This window comes from Lepisosteus platostomus, chromosome 4, assembly GCF_059453375.1.
Source record: "Lepisosteus platostomus isolate fLepPlt1 chromosome 4, fLepPlt1.hap1, whole genome shotgun sequence".
Taxonomy (NCBI): Eukaryota; Metazoa; Chordata; class Actinopteri; order Semionotiformes; family Lepisosteidae; genus Lepisosteus; species Lepisosteus platostomus.
The window spans coordinates 1983985-2005442 of record NC_142614.1 but is presented as its reverse complement, the minus strand read 5'-3'; the positions used below and the strand labels follow the sequence as shown (position 1 = coordinate 2005442).

Below are 21458 nucleotides of genomic sequence, written 5' to 3'. Positions count from 1 at the left end.
GAAATTTGCATAAGCGCTCTACAGTTTCTCCATAATTACACTGCTTCATACTTTCTGATTCCCTTGCTTTCCTATGGTGTAATTATTTATTGCACTTCTCTATGATTTGCAATGCTTACAGACTGGTTTCACTGTGGTATACTTGAAACCGAGTTGGTGAAAGTTCGTTTTGAAAGGTAAACCATTGCAGTTACAAATTCCTTGCGAGAGGGATTACCTTTAAATAGAGAAGCTGGGAGGAAATTGTTTTATTGTGGTAACGTATCACTTTGCATCATGGGTGTCCAGTCCTGGTCCTTGAGGTTCTCTAGGTCTCTTGAAAGCAGCAGCACCTGAATATCTTGGAGCAGCTGATGAAACTGCTCCAGGTAAACCAGTAACCAAGTGGTTTGGCTTGTTAGGAGGTGTGTTGGAATGAAAACTGACAGTCGCTCTGGCTCTCCAGGACTAGGACTGGACACTCCTGCTTTACATAGGAACCGTAATGTAGTTTTAAACACAAACACACCTTGTTCTCTGAGGGGAATAGGAAATAATGAATGACTCGGATGTGCCTGTTAAAACCTGGAGACAGGAGGTCTAGTTTAATGAAAAGCTACTGTTTTGGCGGAAGGCAACTATTGGGTAAAAAGCAGGACGTTTCTAGCGAAGAAAACAGAAGGTTAAAGTTCATTTTTGACTAGCGCCACAGTGGGCCAGAGGTTATCCTGGTGTCTGGAGAACTAGACAGTCAGAAAGTACATGATGTCTGTATCTTGGGTGAGACTCTAGTCGAGCACAAGGTGTTCCTTGATGCTGGTTCACATTATACAACTGGGTGCATTGGAGCTGCTGGGGTTAAAGTATATTGCCTATAGCTACAACCGCAGGGCGCTTTTGGTAGGAATTCTAGAGCCGTACTCAGCACTCTGCTGCCTAACTGGGCCAGCTGGCACTTCCATGTTTATCATTTGTGATTGGCAAGTGGGAAGAAGTCTTCAATTAATCCGGACCTTCGAGATGGATCAGCCATGAAACCTATTCTCCTGACAGCCCTTCTGCTCCCAGTACAGGCTTGACATCGGAGCTAAGAACAATGAGGGTTCTTAAGGTGAGGTGTCATCTGTTACATCAGTTAAGAGCCCGGAGCAGGGAAGATGCAGGCTGTTCCCTGTGCACCATGAGGCCCTATGCCTAGTGCTTTAGAGCTGACTGCACAGCAGCTCATGCCCGTTCCGATAGGCCGTGCCAGCAAGAAGGCTTATATAAACACAGTCAGCAATAACACCAGGAGGTGGGAAAAGGGGCCATTTCCTGGATTGGCCAAAACAACTCCAGAAGAGACACTATAAATAGGGGAGGGGAAGAGAGCAACGATAGCGCTATCACAAGAACATTAAAATGCCGCAGCTTGGCTTCAAAACAGGGTGGACAAACGGACATCCTCACTCGCTGCTTATTTCTTGTGTACTTCAGGGGAACTCTCGCTGGACGGTGCCAAGATTTCTAATTACAATTTAACTTCTTTTTTAAACTGTTTTTTAACACCCCTATCAACCGTTTCCCCCTCCCCGACTCCTCATGAAATATCCACTGCCATGTCTCAGAGGTAGAACGATGCTTTCCTGGTCGTTGCGATTTCTACTGTGCTGTGTCCAGCAGTGGACGTGTGGACTGGGCAGGACTGCCGGAGGTTAAGACTCGCATCCCAAGGATCAGGGAACCTTCTAGGATAGGATCTAGGATTTCCCTCTTGGTTTCAGTCATTTTCCAGCAACAAGAGACACCAGGAACACAGATGAACTATCCCAGTGATGCTGCCATAGTTAGGAATGGAAAGTCACACTCGGTTCCCTTTTTTCCTTTCACTGCCTCCGAGAGAGCTGTGCAGCGCTGCCTGGGCTCAGTCTACACAGCACAGAACCTGCCTGTCTGGGAGGAAGTGTCATTAACCAGATTCAGCCAGACACCCCATGTTCACGTTTTGAAAGATTCTGAGTTTTTTTAATTCGAAATGTCAACATTTTTGAATGGCTGGGCAAAATCTGCAAGTGGCTCATTTTTACGTGCCACTAAGAGCAACTCACTTCACCCCACCTCTACTCCTGTTGCTCCGACAGCGCCTCAGGGAGACGGACAACAAGCACGCAAGCAGAGCATGACAGAGGCAGCGTGGCTGTTCCCAAATTGAACAAACAGAAATGAACTTCAAGGTGTTTCTGGTTATTTCAATGTTAAATCACTTTTGCAAGGAACAATAACTTGGCAGTTGCACAACACCAGAGTGACTGCTTCACCGCTATCAAGGCTGATAACCTCAACCCACCTGGTTTTAAATAAACCACCAATTTACAAAGGGTATAATTTCACTTTGGATCAGTAAGCAGTGATTTTGTCCAGGAAAGTGAAATGGAGATTGTGTCAAAGAGACGTTTTTAGCCTTTTATGGGCAGAGGAGCTGCATGTCAAGAAATCCAAATAAGATTAAACATAAAACAGCTACAGTCCATGTTTGCAATAAAGAACGATATTGTTTTAATCATTCAATGTTAATGTCGTATCTTCACATGAAGCAAAGAATGACATGGAGGCGGGTGTGGAACAATGGACTATATATTAAAGTAAGGCTGGGTTGTACAGAACATTACCCTACCGATCCGACATCTCACTGTCACGCCAGCTCTCCTCAACTGACCTCCAGCTCCCCAGTTCTTCCCGGTTTTCTCCCTCGCCTTCTGGCGCCAAAACTATAACAGCCGGGTGACTCCTACAACTTAGGAAAATGGGGTAGAGCCATCTGATGGACTATTACTTGTAATTTCAAATAATACGTATGTGTTTATTTATGTATATATCAATTTACTACAGTTAAAAGCAGAAAAACCGGGTCCACTGATCTGATTCGTGCTCTCTGAGCAAATCCATCGATGCACGTGTGGATTTTATACACAATTCGATGGGGGTTTTCCTAGAGGCTTCTGGGAAGCCTCTCAATTACAGGCGCAAGTTGTTCTGTTGAATGTTGTTTGTTTTGATTCACTGTTAATTCAGGGGTGCACAATTCCAGTTCTGGATTGTATTGGTAGCCAGTGTTAGATAAGATAAGATCACTTTATTGGTCTTATACAATTTCTTGTATTAGGAATCTGTCTTTTCGCATACCCCAGCTTGCTCTCCATGAGACACACACAGACAGGGAGAGAAGCTGGGGGTCAGAGCGCAGGGTCAGCCATTGTACAGCACCCCTGGAGCAGCTGGGGTGAAGGGCCTTGCTCAGGAGCCCAGCAGAGATTCCTCTGCCAGCCACAGGATACGAACCAGCAACCTTTCAGCCACAGGCGGAGATCCTGAGCCACAGAGCCACCGCACTGCCCTAAGATGTAGGAGGGTAATGTACTGTAATCCTGGTCAGGAACACAGCACTTAGTGGTGAACAACCAGCCCTGGAGGAAGTGGCAACTGGCAGGAAACATGGCCACAGGGCCTCACCTTCTGCCACTTTGTGCACTTGAGCTGCTTTGGCTACTGTTGCCACGCAGCCAGGAAGATGTGTTGCAGGAGGCTGACATGAAGTGAAAACCAGGGTTAGGGAGGCGAGATCAGATCTCTCTTATCTAAAGGTACAGCGGACCCCACCTCCCTCTCCTCTCTCCTTATTCAGGAAACGTTTGTTGCTGTTCTCCGGTAATGTTTGCTCAGCCACTTTCTGGGATTTTTATAAAGGGGAAAAAAATTGTTTGGCTTTTCCAAATACTTGCCATCGGGGTACTGTTCTTCTTCCTGTAAATTAACTAGGGGGAGCCAAGAATATTTAAATCCCCCCCCCAAAAAAGTCTTCTAGAAACATTTCCAAAAAAACATACCAGCCAACTCCCAGGGTGTTTCTTGAAAAGAGTAAGAGTTTCACCCATGTGTCCTGGCCAAATTTCCCATTGGCCCTCACCAAGCATGGCCTCCTAATAATCCCCATGTCTGAACTGGCTTCATCACTCTGCTCTCCTCCCCACTGAGAGCTGGTGTGTGGGGAGTGTACTGGTGCATCATCCAGGTGGGGCTGCACACTGGGGGTGGTGGAGGGGATCCCCATTAGCTGTAAAGCATTGTGAGTGGAGTGTCCAGAAAAGTGCTATATAAGTGTAAGCAATTATTATTATTATTATTATTATTATTATTATTATTATTATTATTATTATTATTATTATTAACTCAGTGGATTCAAGAACCATGTACTTTTTCTACTCACCTTGGGAGGGGTAATACATGTATGCATGTGAGTATGTGACAGACACACACACCCACACTGTACCCACTGCTGCGATGCCTTTATCAGGCTTGAAGGCGGTCATGGACTACAGACCCAGTGTGGTGGTCATTGACTGCACAGTCAGTGGAGGATCCTGATATCAAGAATATACTCTCTTTCCTGTTTTTTTCTGTCACAGAAGGGCGATCCCACTGCATACGACTATCCGATCAGGATGCGATTTCTGTAAATATACCACATTTAGACGAGGATGTGATGCCCACCCCCTGTATATTCACTTTTCACGTGTGAGCGTGAGGGTTGTGCTGGTGGCGGGTCAAATGTAGAGAACGTGCTTGCAACAGTCACATTCACATTTCACTGCTCGTCTCTGTCGGGCTGCAGCAGTCAGGCACATCTTCCAGCCCCCTGCCCAAAAGGGTCTTTAAATAGGGCAGATCCTTTGTCCCCTCTAGTGCGTGTGGTTACAGGGAGATAAGAGGCCCAAGGATCTCATCCTCTCAGCCTCTTCCTGAAGGAAGCCAGCAATAAACCTTTCTCATCTTTGGCGAAGGCATGTTACCCAAATAACAAAATCATGTTGAAATTGTCCCCTGCAGTGTTGTCTGCTCACAAGAGGTGGTGGTGCCTGTAAGTATGCAGACTCCCGACAAGCTGGATAAGAATTCCCAGTGGTCTCCCAAGGAAGCCACCAGGCAGATTGAACTAGTTTTTCCACCACAAAAGTGATTTAGAAAACCACCTGAGCGAGATGTGACTTATCTGCTCACCTGATCTGACCTAGAACTTTTTCAGAAAGACACATAATCAGCTCACACAGGACAAGTGAAAATATTTTTTTTTTTCAACGGCAGGGAAAAACCGGAAATTTGGTAGATGAATTTTAATGTGAAAAGGGTCAAATAAAAAAAGTCTCATTAAACATCGTCGAAACAAAAAAAAAATCTGTGTAGGTCTTATTTTAACTCCCATTTATTAACTAAATAACAATCAAAATCAAAGATTAATTTCAATCTGCCTTCTTAAAATGTAGTCTCAGGTGGGGCTGCACAAACAGTTAAGGCAAAGGAACAAATAAAATGTGTGGGAGAATCAGTATGGGACATGTACATTTCGTTTCTGTTTGTTTTTCCAGTCCCCGGAGCGTCGAGTCCATCTGTCTCTGTGGCAGCAGCCCACCCCCTTGGTCATCTTTGCCCTGCTGTGACTCCTTAGTGGTGGAGTCAGCTGAGGTAGGAGACACGACCCTTCCCAATTATTGGAGACCCCCCCCCCAGACAGCAATAAAACTCCACTTTTTCCTGGATCATTTGTCTTATCACCCAGACACAGTGCAGGCCAGGTCACAGTCTGAACCTCCAGCAGAGGATATTCCATTAAAGAGCAGCAATAAACAGCAAACAGTGTAAAGGACAGTTGAGTGGTTCGCTCCCTTCCCCTTTTGTGATTTTTGTGAACACTCCTCAAAAACAGGACTCGCTCTCAGACAGCAAGGGGCATGTTTACTTCTGAACCAACAAATCAACAGTCGCTGTAAAAAATATATTTAAAGCAGAAACATATAATTTGATCAAGAGTGTACCGTCTTCTTTTCTTCCCTGTCTCGAAAGATCCACAGCAGGAACAGGAAAAATGTTAAAAAAGCATTGAGATTGAAGTTTTTAAAGCCAGCTTCTCGTGCGAGAAAATTAAAGAGATTGTAAACCTTCTAGGATGGTAAAATGTAGTGTATTTTTTTAGGAAACAGCAGGTGCAAGACCAGAATGCACATGAACATACTCATAACGGAGTTAGGCGTTCTAGCCTGTTCATGGTCTATATACCATCCAAAAATAGTCTTGTAGTCTAAATATTTTTGCAATGTTTGTGTGCCAGCTAATATATTTAAACATGAATTCTTCAGTGTTTTGCAGGAAGAGGAAGCAGGAATCGATTTTAAACGTTTAAACTGTGAAGAAAGAGCCGTGTGATTGTTCGGCAGAATTTCCAAGCACACATTTCTGGGCATGGAAAGTTACTCGGTTTCTTTACACGGTAAAGTCCCCTGTGGCCAGATCGTGCTGTGCCGTCTTGCCAGCCTGACCTCCTCCACTGCTCTGGAGGCAGCCAGTGTGTGCAACGCTCTCGCCAGGTCCCAGGAGAGGACAAACACAGGCTCCTCTGTGTTTACAGGCAGAGCACAGAGACCGAACCCCTTCCCTTGTTTATCTTTGCAGGGCCTCTCTGACGTGTTCTGGGGGCAGAAATAGCAGAAGAGATGTCATTTAGATTGCGGTGTCCTTCCTGGTCGTGACAGGAGGTCATCCCGGGGCTCCCAGGGCCATCAGCCCAGTGAGGAGCCGTCAAGAAGACCCCAAACCCAGTCCTCTGTCCTAAAACCAGAGCTCTTCGTCTTAGACATCTACGGTAGTCAGCATCTCCCGCCTGTTGAGTCTGAAAACATATTTGGCTGCTTTGTGAATTTCCTCACTGTTGACATTACTTAAAGGCCGGCACCTCTTTCTGGCCTTTACCAATACAAAATTACAATGGTTACTAAAGTAATGCACATTTTCTAAAAATAGAAAATGTACAATGTGATAGTAGTCTCACGAAGGCTGAGTCTCTGTCAGTGCCTTCAAGTGGATCAAGATGACCTATTTGCCACTTAATTTGATCATTTTAGTTTGCACTCTTCTCTTTCTGTTTGTGTTCAGCAGACGAATCGCAAAGATACAGAACAATGTCTGATTCTAGGTGAAACAGGGACACCTAGTGGCTATCTCCTGACATTATGTGGGCTGAGCTGTAGTTCATCTGTATTTCCCCTGGAGATGTCATGCAGCATTTCAAAGACAAGAATTGGGGTCTCCTGGTCATTGTTCTACCCAGGATCTCAGTTACCTTGTTGGTCTCGTTACGTCATTAAATGCAGAATTGTAATACATCTGGCCAGACATTGATGTGTTTTTCCTGGGAGCTGTCCCTTTCAGAAGGAGGAGGTTATGGCTCTTAAGTAAAGAAATTAATTAAAATAACTGTGTTAAGTGAGGCTGAATCAAAGATCAAAAGATACTAGACCCACCAAAAACTGAGTTTGAGACCATCTGAAGAAAATAGCAAAAAAGAGTTGAGAGATTTTGTTACACAATACTTCTCTTCTTTAAGATGTCTCACAGTATTGATGATGTAAATGCCTCAAGTCAGTTTTAATGGCTTTGTAAGTTAGATGGCTTTGATTCTAGTAGGTGACCTACATTTGTCCAGATCACATCTTACTGTAAGACAAGGCTTTCTCCGCCTTTGAAAGATAGTTAATGTTGGAGGATTTTCAGCATGAAAACTTCAAATTGTACTTCAGTTTTAAGTTAAAATTAAATTTCAAGTATTTTTCAGGAAATGGGATAACTTAAAAAAGGCAGAAAGTACAGTTTTTAGAGGTAAACTTGGCTGTTTTATTGCAAACATACATATTCTTTATTGCTTACATATTAAACTGTCTAAAAAAATCAAAAGAAGAAAAAAAGTAGAAAAAAACAATTACCATAAAAATAACAGATACAATATAGAAACAAAAATTTAACATTGTTTTAAATGCTGTGCCTTTTTTATGCGTAAAGCAAGTTTTTTTTTGTAAAATCCCCCGTCTTTGGACGACACAACCATTTAACTAGCACGTTAATTATAAAGATAAAATTTGACCTACTTTAAAAAGGAAAATTCTTGTGAGGTGACTAGGGACAGGAAGTTCAATGGTACTGTCTGTTTTTGAACCACAGTCATCGAAACACAGAGTAAGGCTATTTCACTTCAGTCCACGTACAGGTGTTGAGCCTGATTAAGGAGAACTGTTCAAAAGATCCGATGTGTGCGTTAGGGGGTTTATACACACCTTTTTACAGATGTTTATATTTTCAGGTGTAAATTATAGGTGTTCAAATATGTTTGATAAATTAAAAAATATTTTATAAAAACTGGGCCCTGGGTTCAGTTCTGGGCCTGGGCTGCTGTCTGTGTGGAGTTTGCATGTTCTCCCCATGTTTGCATGGGTTTCTTCTAGGTGCTCCAGTTTCTTCCCACAGTCCAAAGACAAACAGGTGGGTTAATTTGCTTCTGGGAAACCTGGCCCTGATGTGAGTGTGTATATCTGTGTCTCTTCCGTGAGTGTGTATATCTGTGTCTCTTCCTGCGATGGACTGGTGTCCCGTCCAGGGTGTATCCTGTCTCGTACCCTGTTGCTTGCCAGGATCGGGATGAACACCAGCTGCCCTGTGACCTTGTACTGGATAAAGCGGTGAGAAAATGGGTTTATGTACACATCTGATCCTGCTCTGTGGTTACTGTTAAACATTTGTTTTCCAGTTTCATTTATTGTTATTGAACTCACACCTAGATCATTCCTAAATGAATCTGATGATGCCTATCAGTCTGCTTCTGATGTCGTTATCGTACTTCACCAGCTAAGCAAGTATTCCTACTGGGATTTCCCAAGCACCTGCACACAGGACATGATTACTAGGTCCGGAATCTCTCCTCTCCTGGCACGCAGAGATCCATGCATCACCCTCAGCACCAGCAGAGCTGTGGTGATGACAGTGAGGGATGAGTTGGTGCTAAGCCTCCTGTTCATCCCTGTAAATCTTCAAAAGATGTAGGGCTGGACAGGTGTGGGATCAGAATAAACTGAACTGTCTGTTCCTGTCTGCAACTCCTCATTTTCCCCGTCTGGGTACAGGTGTCGTCCTGTGGTTTAAAATGTCTAAATTGAATAAATGCATTCTAACCTGACCAGGGTGTGATCCCAGTGACAGACGTTCACAGGCTAATTTTTCAGCTCTGCTGATCGCAGTGTCCTGATTATGTTCTGCTAAATCGCTGCTACTGTATGTGAATTCAGAATTCTTCCTTGGCAGAAAAAGTGTGTCCCCAGCCGGGGACATGAATGAGAAGAGGTACTGATGTGAAAAATGCTGAAAGACACCAAGCTATCGTTTTTAAGTCAAGTAAGAATACAAACTGTTTAAAAACATGATCAGCTTTCATATTAACAAAAGGAAACCACAAAACACAGCAAACAGTCCTGCCACCATCCGAGAGGACTTGACGTGAGAGGACGCCACGCCCGAGCAGTGGGGGGAAGACATGAGAGGGGCTGTGGCGATTTCAGACAACGGCGTCTGGGAATCGGAGCAGGTGGGTTGATCCTGAAGGAGCCTGGAATGATTGAGGATCCAGTGACTGGCGTACATGATAGAGGGGCAGGAGCAATCCCAAGGGTTTCCGTCCAGGTAGATCCTTTTCAGGGAGAACAGAGGTGACAGAGTGCCGTCGACCAGGCTCTTGAGGCGGTTGGATTTCAGGAATAGGACCTGAAGGTGGCTGAGCTTCTGGAAGACCTCAGGATGCAGATGCCCAAGCAAATTCCTCTCCAAGTCGAGGTCCTTCAGGCTGGTCAAGCTGGAGAAGATGTGGTCGGGCAGGGAGTCCAGCTGGTTGTTGTGGAGAAGGAGCTTTCTGAGTTTCCCCTGGCTGTGGAAAGCCGCCGGTGTCAGCTCTGAGAGGCGGTTGAAGCTCAGCTGTAGCTCCTTGAGGTTGACCAAGTCTTCAAAGTCTCCTGGTGCCAGGATGGCCAGATGATTGTTTTCTAGATGGAGGTGCTTCAGGCTTCTGAGGCCTTTGAAGAGCCCCTGTGGAATCCTCGTCATGTGGTTGTTGCTGAGGTCCAAGCTCTTCAAGCTGTTCAAGCTGTTAAACAAACCGGGGGACAGGGTGGAGAGGTGATTATTATTGAGACAGAGGCTGCGCAGGTTTATCAGATCACTGAAGCTGGAGGACGGGAAGGACTTCAGGTTGTTGTGGTCCAGTTGTAGCTCTCTGAGGTTCTGGAGGCCACTGAAAAGGGTGGCAGGGATCCCAGACAAGGCGTTGTTGTCGAGGTAGAGAGACTTAACCTCAGTGAGGTGGAGGAACAGGAGCGGTGAAAGTTCAGACAGGATGTTGTTGTCCAGCTGCAGCTCTACAAGCTTGGTCATTCTTCGAAAGATATCAGAAGGCAGGTGGGAGATGTTGTTGCTGTCTAAGTGAAGCTCCTTTAAAGCATGTAGGCTCTGAAATATATCTGCAGGCAGAGACTCCAGGCCATTGTTGTATAGGTCCAATTTCTCCAGACTGCTCAGATCTTGGAACAGTGCAGAAGGGAGACGTTTTAGCTTGTTGAAGCTTAAATCCACATACCTCAGCTGGGTCAGATTGCTCAAAGCATGTGCTGAGAGGGAGCTCAGAGGGTTTTTGCTTAGATCCAGTACCTGCAAAAACCCCAGTCCAGCAAAAGCATCCTCAGGAAGGGTCTGGATCTGGTTCTTTTGTAGGAAAAGCTTCTGGAGCCTGGACAGATGTTTAAGAGCAACCACAGGGACTGAAACAAATCTATTACCACTAAGATCCAGCACCCTGAGGCTTGCAGCACCAGCGAATGAGTCGTTCTCTAAGATGTGAAGTTTGTTGTTGGACAGGATGAGATTTGTTAAGTTTCCTGTGCTATTGAAGAATCCTGCTTCTAGTTCCTCAATATTGTTGTTGCTCAGATGCAGAACAGAGAGTTTTGGGGTGTCTTGCAATGTTCCAGATTGCAGGATCTTGATATTATTCAGGCTTAGGAAGAGGGTATCCAAGGCGTGCAATCCCTGAAGAGAACCTGGAGGCAAGGAAGTGATGTTGTTGTCTGTGAGGTCCAGTTCTTTTAGATTCGAGAGGTTTCTGAGAAGACCAGGGGGCAGGAGACTGAGTTTGTTGCCTCTGAGGATCAGTTTGCAAAGATTCCTCATGTTTGGAAGGGAGGAAAGGCCTGAAAAGTTGATATGGTTGTGAGTGAGATCCAAGGAATAGAGGTCATCCATCCCCTCGACTGGGAGTGCTCGTATGAGGTTGCTCTGGGCATAGAGGTGTTTTACATCATCTGGCAGACGAGGTATTTCCAAGAGCTTTCCTTCCTGACATGACAGGGTGTCATTCGAAGAGCAAGTGCAGTTACTGGGGCATTCCACACAGGCACAAACTGGAACCAGGAGCAGACACAGGATACAAAGCATGCTTACTGGTGTCTGGGAATGAACAAAGGAGAAAAGATGAAGGGGATAAAGGAAGAAAGAAATGCGAACACTGGGTTATGAAAAAAGAGCATTTGAGCATTTCAGTCTCTCTCTCTCGGGCAAGATTTGCAAACTTGCATGTGTTAACAGTGAGTTTCATTAGATGGGGAGCTATTTGCTCCACACAAAAAAAAGCTTTCAAAATCACCCTTGGTATTTTTGTAGTTCAGGTGGGGAAGGCTCCACGGCCGAAACGTTGTGTTCTCTTTCTTCTTTTTTTCAGCATGGAATAAACCTCTTACCTGTTCCTTGGTATTTTTGTGTGCATTGCCTTCTTAAATAAGAGTGGTAGATCCAACTCAGTTTCATACAAGTTTAAGTTCCACATTCATTAACATGAAATAAAAGAGTTAATTTATTTCATTTAAAATGCTAAATGTATTTTGCATCTCCAGGAAACAGTTATTATTAATCAAATGTATTAATTGAAATGCATGTCGCTGAGTGAACATGGGCGGATATTAGTCACTAAATATTTCCTCTTGGGTATAGTTATAAAACTTTGCTCTTCATAGTACGACCACCACACATATAATTACAGTTCTGTGCTAAACCGTTTTGGGTTAATTTAAAGCATTTGTGTCTTAATTCAGTATTTCTTTTTATAATCATACCTTCTAAATAAGACTAAACATTTTTGTGTATTTTTCAACACGTCAACCTTATTTTCAATACATGTGATAAAAGCATGTATCTTTCCATTATTTGATATGTCAAATAGTGGTTTGACATATCACTCCTATTACTATTAAATTTGATAATAATTAGTTATCTCATAACATTCTTACTTGCTCATTAGTATGATTATCAGTGGACCCACCTTTGCAGAGGAAGCAGGCTGTTTCTGTGGTCTCTTCTTTCTGTTCTTTGAGTGACTGCACTGACACTCTTCAGCTGAAGAGTGCCCTTGAAACGTCATGGGCTAGCTGCAGCGACAGATGCTTTCTTAGAAGACTGAGGATGTGGGGAAAGGTCACAGATACAAGTATATTGTCAGCAAAAAAACAGTGGTTTATAAAACAACATATATGTCAGAAAACTATCACTCCAAGAAAGCATCTGTTCCACTTCCTGAAAGATTCTCAGGTTCATATGCAGATTATTGTAACGAGAGAAACAAAAAGAAAAAAAACTAAACTTCTATAATGAACAAGCTAATGGGATATTTTTATTGAGCTGCAGTACACACTGGTAAATATTTAGTTGGTTAGACTATTACCGTAGTAGTATCTACCCTAAACCAGTAACCTTCTGAGTTTCCATGTTCTTTTGAATTAATTCACTTTGAAATAATTAAAGGAAGCAAATTCATTACATGAACGTGCATCATTTTCTTACAAATACTGCTTCCTGTGGCACATTCAAATTACTGTGTTTCACACACATATGGTTTGGAAAGCAAAAACACAGTTATGTTTTCATATTATCTTGTCTATAGACTTGTCTTGCCTGTGAGCAGTTGTTTCTTAAAAACATCTTGGGGTTGTTGGTGCTTTCCTGGCCCGTTAAGGCTACTCCTTCACTCTGTTAACCATTGATGTTCCAGAGATGGACCAAGAGTTATTAAGATTAATGTACAACAAACTCAAATACCTGGAGGGGTCTGCTGTTGCTGTACAATATTGCTGTATAATTCTGTAGAGTGCATTGTGGCTGTTGCAGGTTATTACTTTAGCCTGCTGTGCTATGGGACGTAGTTTTCTGCAGAGAATATTTTGTTTGATTAAAGGGCCGAGGAACCTTTTTGTTGCACAGTGGTTAGGTATCGCTGCCTCGCAGCACTGGGGCCCTGGGTTAAACTCTGCTCCTGGAGTGCTGTCTATGTGGAGTTTGCATGACTGGCATCCTGTCCAGAGAGGACACTGCCTTCCTTCCCAGGATAGGCTCCAGCTCTCCTGTGACGCTGAACTGGATGATGCTCTTAGAAAATGAATGGATGGAACCTTATGGCCAATGTTTAGGCTTGTTCTGGACAGGTTGACTTCCCACGTGATGTGGCTGCCATGTGGTATTTGTCATGATATATTTAAAAGACTGGCCAATTAGAAGGAAAAGTAAGTACAGCACAGTTTTTCAAAACCTAGGACTCTTTCTCTCTCAGTGATGTGCAGCATACGTTTATTAAAAAAGGGCCATGAAGAGCCAATCACATTTCAAGTGCTCTCAATATCTTGTAGCGCATTTGCCCGGTGCTGCGGCCGAAGAGCACCCGGCTGGGGTACGCGGCGAGGGGCAGGACGGGAGTGGTAGTGGTCAGGGCGGGGACTAGGGAGGCCGCTGACCGGTGCAGCTGACCCACTGCGAAACGGGCGTACAGTCTGGGGAGATCGCCCAGATTCGTGTAAATAGTTCCCTGGTTTTGCACCCAAATGCCACCCTATCCCTGCGTAGCTACCCAAATAGACTGCAGTGTGTTGCTCTCTCTCGTCTCTCTCTGGGGCTCGCTCGTTCTCTCTCTCTCTGCTGGCGCATGGGCGCGGTGGTGCTGTGCTGGCTGTGCGAAAAATAAAAGCGCAGTTTTTCAGTCATCCCAGTATGTGATCTCCTGTCACAGCCTGAGGAACAGGGAGTCTGTCTCCCAATAATGCTCCTTCTGTCTACAGTCTATGTAAATATTTTATAATATGTCTTTGTTGTAAATGTCTATAATATGTCTGTAGATTTTATATTACTTTTATTTTTTGTTTTGTTTCATTATTTTTATTTGCTTTGGCAACACTGGTTGTACCCATCGGTCATGCTGATAAAGCACCTTGAATTGAATTGAATTGAATTGTGTCTGAATCACTGTGTCCATCCTCGCCCAACCCGAAAATACTACAAGATGTACAAACAACTGTATAAGGTCCAGTAGATAGCTACAGAAAATTGTTATTGTGTAACATGACATCATCACAAAAGAATAATATTTGGGAATTATACTTCAAACCTGAATTAAGCTGATAGGTCAAATGATGTGCAGCCATATGTAACAATCCCGTGGTTTGGGGATGGAAAGAAACGGGCCAGAGGCTCTGGCACAGGTTGGCAGGACAATTATTAAAGACGCTGAGGGGGGTTACACACATACAGTATGAACTCTGCTGCAGGTGAATTCGCTTACAACGCAGTAGAGCTCAGACAGGCCAGAGCTCTGTTGTTCTGAGAAACACAGAGGCACGAGAGAGGCTCGTACGCGGGTCACTCCCCGCTGGCCCCTGCGCTGTTTTTCTGCTGCGTTACACGCTGGTCAGTGTGTTGAGGTAGGGCGGTCAGGGACACACTTCAGTGAGAAACCTCTTATCCAACTCCTAGAACTGTATCCCAGTCTCTGTATTATACATTCTTACATTAGTGCTCCGATGAAACGTAACCTACATACAGTAGCTATAGAAATGACATGTTAGTTAATGTATTGAAAATAGTGGTTTGACGTTACATTTTTTAATGTAAAAACGTTTCTTTCATTAACCAGCAGAGTTCGAACTGCGAGAGGGAACCATCGATTAACTACTGAAACGAGAATAAAATTGTGATTATCAGAGTAGTGTATTCATGCTGCATTTTTCAGTGGGCGTTTTGCAGTGAGGGTGCAGAGGCCTGCTGTAAAAAATGTAAAATACTGCTAACATTATCTAAAAGAAATAGGGCGATACATTCCAATTCATAACCATCAGGATTCCTACGCCTGTCGTGAAGTGCAGGAAACCTGATTTTCCGACCCTGAAAATGCTTGAAATGTGCTCCCTAAACGCAAGTCTTAGAAAGAAGACAATTTTATACGGGTAAGGGGAAACACAATTAGATGTGACACATATTTAATTTGTGTTCACACGTTTTGCTAAGCAGTGTTTTGTATTTCATGTACTGATAACGATATCGCTGCCTGGTGAGCTCCCGCTTGCGGTCACTGTCGTGCGACCCGCGCGACAGAGCCGCAGCACGCAGACCTGCCATGGCAACCGCGCCGCGAGCCGTGCGTTTCCGGTTTCACAAGCCCTTCGCACGCCGCGCGCTGTGGACACGCCGGGCGCACCCGGGACGCTGGCGCCCTCTGGGCGTTAGAATTGTTATTTAATAAAATGTATATTTCGTCGCATCCTCCTCACAGTGAGAGAAAGGAGGAAATGGAGTGAGAGCAGAAAGGACAGCGTGAGAGAGCAAAGGCCACAACGAGAGGGTAAATTAGATCCGTTTAGGTGAGACCACCAGGTGAGACGAACGTTGTTTGTTTCTTCCTTAAGCAACACAGTTCTGTATTTAAAACTTTCAGACAGAGAAGTCCATTTTTACACCCCAAGACAAAACAAGAATGTCTTTGCAGAGGAAAGAATCAGTTTTTAGGTGTGTACACTTTTGAGACAATTATAATGCAAATCAGATGTCTGCAGTGTTTTTTTTGACTCTTTGTTTTACTGACTTAAATGCAAAAGCCATAGGAAAGATGTTTAAACCTCAAAAGGCCATTGTGTTTATATGTATCTCCTAAACATCTCTTCATGTTAAGTGCTGTGTAATATCCCCGGTGGAGCTTGCTCTGGAGCGCCCCCTCATGGGTGAGGTGTGCGTTCTCAAAGCCGTTTTTCAATTTCTATCTCTGTAAGAAATATATAATATGCCATATCAAAAAATCAAGTAATAGGTGTATTCCATGCTGAAAACAGAAGAAAAAAAAACACCGCGTTTCGGCTGTGGAGCCTTCTTCAGGTGTTCACCTTCCTCCATATAAAAAAAATTGCTAATCTCTGGCTACAGTACTCTCTTAAAGGTCAAATGTAACCCTCTTCATAAAGTCTTAGCACATTCATATGTTGTCAAGATTATTGCAGAATATATATGATGGCTTATACCTCTTTCATTGAAAAATTCCCAAACCCGGGAAAATATACAGTACAGAGTTTTAGGACCTATAACGACACTACACAATGGCTGAGCACCTCACAACGGTGAAACACAGCACAGAGAAACAGGCTCAGTGACCACAGCTTGTCCATAGAAACTGGACACAGGGAGACCTGGCTGTCCAGAGTGGACAGGCTCAGTGACCACAGCTTGTCCATAGAAACTGGACACAGGGAGACCTGGCTGTCCAGAGTGGACAGGCTCAGTGACCACAGTCTGGCCATAGAAACTGGACACAGAGAGACCTGGCTGTCCAGAGTGGACAGGCTCAGTGACCACAGCCTGGCCATAGAAACTGGACACAGGGAGACCTGGCTGTCCGGAGTGGATGGGCTGTGCTCCCACTGGTGAACTTTCTGCCGAACTCTGAGAAATTCTCTGGGATCAGACGTATATTATTCCCCAAGATAACAAATCTAATCCCACAGTTCCCACACCTGCCAGAATCTGAACAGCTTCCAATCCTACTGGGGGAGGGAACTCAGTTGAGTTTAACTCTAGATGATCTCTCGCTGACCCCCTCAAATAATAATAATAATAATAATAATAATAATAATAATAATACATTCCTTACACTTGTATAGTGCTTTTCCAGACACTTTACAATTATAGGGGACTCCCCTCCACCCCCACCAGTTGCAGCCCCACCTGAATGATGCTCCAGTCCTCTCCCCAAACACCAGCTCCCAGTGGGGAGGAGAGCAGAGTGATGAAGCCAGTTCAGAGAGGGGGATTATTAGGAGGCCATGACTGGTAAAGCCCAGAGGGAAATTAGGCGAAGACACCAGGGTTAACATCGGTACTCTCAAATAATAGTATGGCTCATGTAGTGTCTTTTAATGTTTACTGATATGTTTGTACTGTAAATGTATTTTAATATCTTTTTAATAGTTACAGCTTTGCCAACACTGTAATTCATTGATCACTGGGGCTGAGCAGTGGCTCTGTGGCTCAGGATCTGCGCCTGTGGCTGGAAGGTTGCCGGTTTGTATCCCACAGCCGGCAGAGAAATCCTACTCTGTTGGGCCCCTGAGCAAGGCCCCTAACCCCAACTGCTCCAGGGGTGCTGTATAAATGACTGACCCTGCGCTCTGACCCCCAGCTTCTCTCCCTGTCTGTGTGTCTCATGGAGAGAAAGCTGGGTTATGTGAAAAGATGAATTCCTAATGCAAGAAATTGTATAGGGCTGATAAAGTGTTCTTATCTTATCAAGCCAATAAAACTATTGAATTGAAATGAGTTAAATTGAAATTTAGGAGCACAGTTACTTTTGTGAACAGAAGGGGGCAGTGTGTAGCTACTGATTAAACGTGAACATTTTGTTCGGGAAATTAGCTTTGAATATTTCACAGAGAAAAAGATGAAAATAAATTTTAATATTTTAATCAGAAGTTTTAGATAGGGCTATGAATTCCAAATACAGTGAATCAGCTGAACATTAGGACATGGGTTATTTGATAAAGAGAATATGTGCTTTATATACAGAGCAGTGAAATTGAGACCCTGCAGGTTCAAACTACATGTGAGTTCTGGTGACTCAGACCGGGTAATTCAATATTGCCCTGTTAACATTGTGAGTCTTTAAGTCTGTAATGATGAATGGTTGACGAAATAAAGGTGTGAGATAGAGGGAAATGGAACAGTGCTGTTACGCTTATAACTGCTAGATGGCAGTGTTAGATCACAGTGTAGGTAGAATTTGTTAACTCCTCTACTCTGTAGGGTAATAATCATCATGCAATTATATTTTATTTTAAAAGCTGATGAGAAAAAAAGTTGATTAGACTTGAATCGCTATTTTGAGTGATGCACATGATCACTCTTCCAGATTGTTTGTGTCCATCCTCATTTGTGCTTGATATTTGTCTCTGCAGTGGGGATGATCTCCGAAGTCAAACCATCTCATTCTAGTAAGGCTGCTTTTCAGTCTTAGTTGTGTTCAGAGCGTTGCAGCTGCTTCCTCAAGATGAGCCCTGAGAGATTGATTCAGGAGTTCATGAGCTTCTGCCTTTCTGCTGCTCTGTCAGTGTCTCAGAAAGACACAAAGGGCTTCCTTCAGTGTCACTTCAGAAGGTTGATATTTCTTTTATCAGGCCTGCAGGTGAGGAACCCCTCTCTGAAGGGTTAAAAGCTCAGTGCCGAACATTGCTGGTCAGTGCTGGCTCTAGCCTGGGAAAGGTTGTGCTGACCCTAAAAGCACCTGCACTGATTGGGAAAGGTGTGGGAGATCTCAGGGGGCTGTGACATAGCCTGAAGCTCTGGAGTGAATGCTGCATATGGACTGCAGGGCATGGCTTGTAAAAGCCGGTCAAAGTCAAATCATCTTCAAATCATGACCCAGTCACAGGACTGAAAGTAGATTGCAGTGGGTAGGACGCTGTGGTGCAGTGGTTAACACAACAGCCTCGGGGTCCTGTGCACCTGTTTGTGAGGAGTTTGTATGCTCTGCTTGTGTGTAAGTGGGTTTCTTTGTCCCCAAAACAAGCAGGTCAGGGTTGATTGGTTAGTCTAAATGAACATTTTCCAGGGGGCACAATGAGATCTTACACTTGGCAGGTTTATTCCCAGTACTTCATATGGAAATATAGAGAAACAGAATATGAGCCGAGGGGACCTTCGTTAGGGGCCCTACTCATATTCCGAGACACTTGGTCTGTCACGTAGCTTCTTGGAGGTCATCTGGAATGCAGAGTGTGGCCTTGGTGTCGTCAGACCTGACATGGGGGACGTGAGTGGTTTTGGAAACGCGTGGAGTCACGGAGCTGATCGGGGAGGCCGAGGCATGACCATGAACATCAACCAGGGTGGCAGCAGCTGTGGGCCTCTGTCTGCACAAACAGGGTCAGCTTGCAGCAGGTGTGTGAAAGGACAGGACGGAGCGCGGAGAGTGCATTCCTGTTCTGCAGACTGGGAGAGTAAGTGGTCAATCCTCAGTCAGAACACATTTTTCATTTCCAAAGACCTCCGACCAGCCCTTTAGGATTATTTTCTTTCAAAAATTTACAATTATAATTGGTCAGTTATCGTACTTTGTCTTTACCATAGTTTTACTGACATTTCCTGTGGTTTCAGTGGGCCTTTCCTATGCTTTACAACAGCACGGGAATACTGTGATACACAGTGGTTTAACTAGTGCTTATTTAATTCTAATTTTGTTATGCTGCTGAATGCCTTTATATCAGAAGCTCCTGAAAAAAATATATTTTGTTTCCTTTATAGGGAAACAAACACAGTAAACCACAGCAAGATGCAGCACGGAATCGGATTTTGTGGTCTGCATACTTTAAAAAGTGAACAGTATTTCATTTTGCTCATAGCCCAGCTGCTGCAGCTCTTGTGAACTGAGCTGTTTTTGTGAGGAAGAGAAACGTTTGAATTTGTGGGCTATGAAAGCAATGGCCACTGAGCGCAGGGTCTTGCAGACTAATGCCTGCATTATTGAGTATGAGCACCATCCACTTTTGCTAAAGGTTTATGCATGGCAAGAGGTTCAAACACGTGATGACCACATTGGAAGATTCATGGCCCGGTCCTTCACACTGGTCTGCAGCAAAGCAAAGCCAGAGCTGCAGGCCTCCATTAGTGCTGGATTGATCACTGTGACCTGACGTGCATCTCAACCCCCGTCAGTGACAGTACCTCCAGCCCATGCCCCACTTCTCCCATGTGTCCGCCTCACTGCTGTTTCATATGGCATATCGACGAGTTCACGTAGGATTAAGTGGTTTTCCTGGTGTTTGTGTGTTTCTGAGTGTGGAAACAGAACAGGTTCGGGTAAGGACAGAGAGCGGGCTCTAAGGGCCATTCGTGACGAGGGCAAAAGGCTCAGAGGAAGAGGGGGCCAATATGCTCATGTTTTGACTCTCAGCTCTACAAAAATATATAATGCGGTAACGCACAGTGCAGTACTGTGCAAAATATCTGGGCTGTCCAACAGGACGGTGGTCCAACACATAAGGTCAATTATGCATCAGAGCCCTGGAGAAATGAAAGTACTGGTTTTCCATCAGGAAGTCCTGACATGAATCCTATTGAGGGCAGGTGGGGTTTCTCAAACATTAATGTATGAGGAATCCAGGAACTGTATACTGTAGAATGTTTAATGAGGTGTTTGGTACGGAATTCCCTTAACAGTCCTAAGCTGGAAGAATGGATATCCAAGATATTCCTCTGGTTTTGAAATGTTTTCACAGCTTGTTGTGTGTTTTACAATGACAGTTTGACATTATGATTGATTAAAAAAACAACCACTGTTATACACAATATTCATAGACTTTTAGACATAATTTGAAGGAACTCAATCATTGCAATCATTGAGCATATTTTCTAGATCATTAATACATTTTGTCTGTATTTGCATGTATTTACACAGTTGAAAAGTATTCTGATATAGGCATCAGAGGTCATTTGTTTTGAATCATTGAGTTGAAATGCAGAGCTGGCTGGGTCTAGTTTGTATTATCCAATTTTAGCAGGACAGGTTGTGCCAGGTCTTGTTCAAGAGGGGTTAGGAGGCCCAAAGTCATGGACCTGGTTTGGTGGGTCTTTCTTTAGCAGCTCCAGTGAATGATAAAGGCTGCTTGTATCTCTAAACTCTTCCTTTGTCTCTGACCGGGGAACTTTTGCATTTAAATTTACTTAATTGTTTTGGTATCAGTTGTGCCTTGCAAAATAAAACCACATCAGGCCACAGAGCATTTGTAATCTTAAACCTTCTCTAGTTCTGGGGTTGTGCTCACCTGTATGTGTTCCCCCTTCAACACTTGAAGTTTAATCGTGTTTGGTAACTTTGCATACATCTTAACAGTTGATTAAGTTGATTACTGATCAGTAATTACTAATTGATTAGTTGGTACTAGTATATTGTGAGCCTGCCATTGTCAACATGCCTACGTGTACATTACTGGATCGCCTATCAAAGCAAATCCTGCTCTCAGCCTTTTAAAATGTCTTTTAATCTTGAAGATAAAGATAATGCTGAATACTTCCACTTAAAATAGTTTCGTCTGGCAAAAAGCAAATGTGAAAGCAGCTATTATTATTATTATTATTATTATTATTATTATTATTATTATTATTATTATTATTACAAAGAGGGAGTAAAGGAAAACCATAGATAAAATAAAGACAGTGGCAGTTCTGATCATAACTCAAAATCCAAGATGCCAGTTCTAAAGAAGGAAAAATAAGATGCTGGTGAATCGAAC

At 43.7% G+C, this 21458-nt stretch overlaps 1 protein-coding gene and 1 long non-coding RNA gene across 2 annotated transcripts; one reads left to right on the top strand and one right to left on the bottom strand.

The window, feature by feature from the left end:
* Positions 1 to 5376: 5376 nt before the first annotated feature.
* On the top strand, positions 5377 to 7153 carry LOC148672085 (uncharacterized). The gene is made up of 3 exons (XR_015936154.1): positions 5377 to 5475; positions 6460 to 6649; positions 6980 to 7153. It is a non-coding gene; the product is annotated as an uncharacterized LOC148672085 (long non-coding RNA).
* A 500-nt stretch (positions 7154 to 7653) lies between these two features.
* LOC148672084 (uncharacterized) lies at positions 7654 to 12244 on the bottom strand. The gene is made up of 2 exons (XM_088627439.1): positions 12191 to 12244; positions 7654 to 11322 (listed from the first exon to the last, which is right to left on the bottom strand). Exon 2 carries the CDS (start codon positions 11308 to 11310, stop codon positions 9262 to 9264), a length of 2049 nt encoding a protein of 682 aa, XP_088483565.1. The 5' UTR covers positions 11311 to 11322; positions 12191 to 12244; the 3' UTR covers positions 7654 to 9261.
* Between the last annotated feature and the right edge of the window lie 9214 nt (positions 12245 to 21458).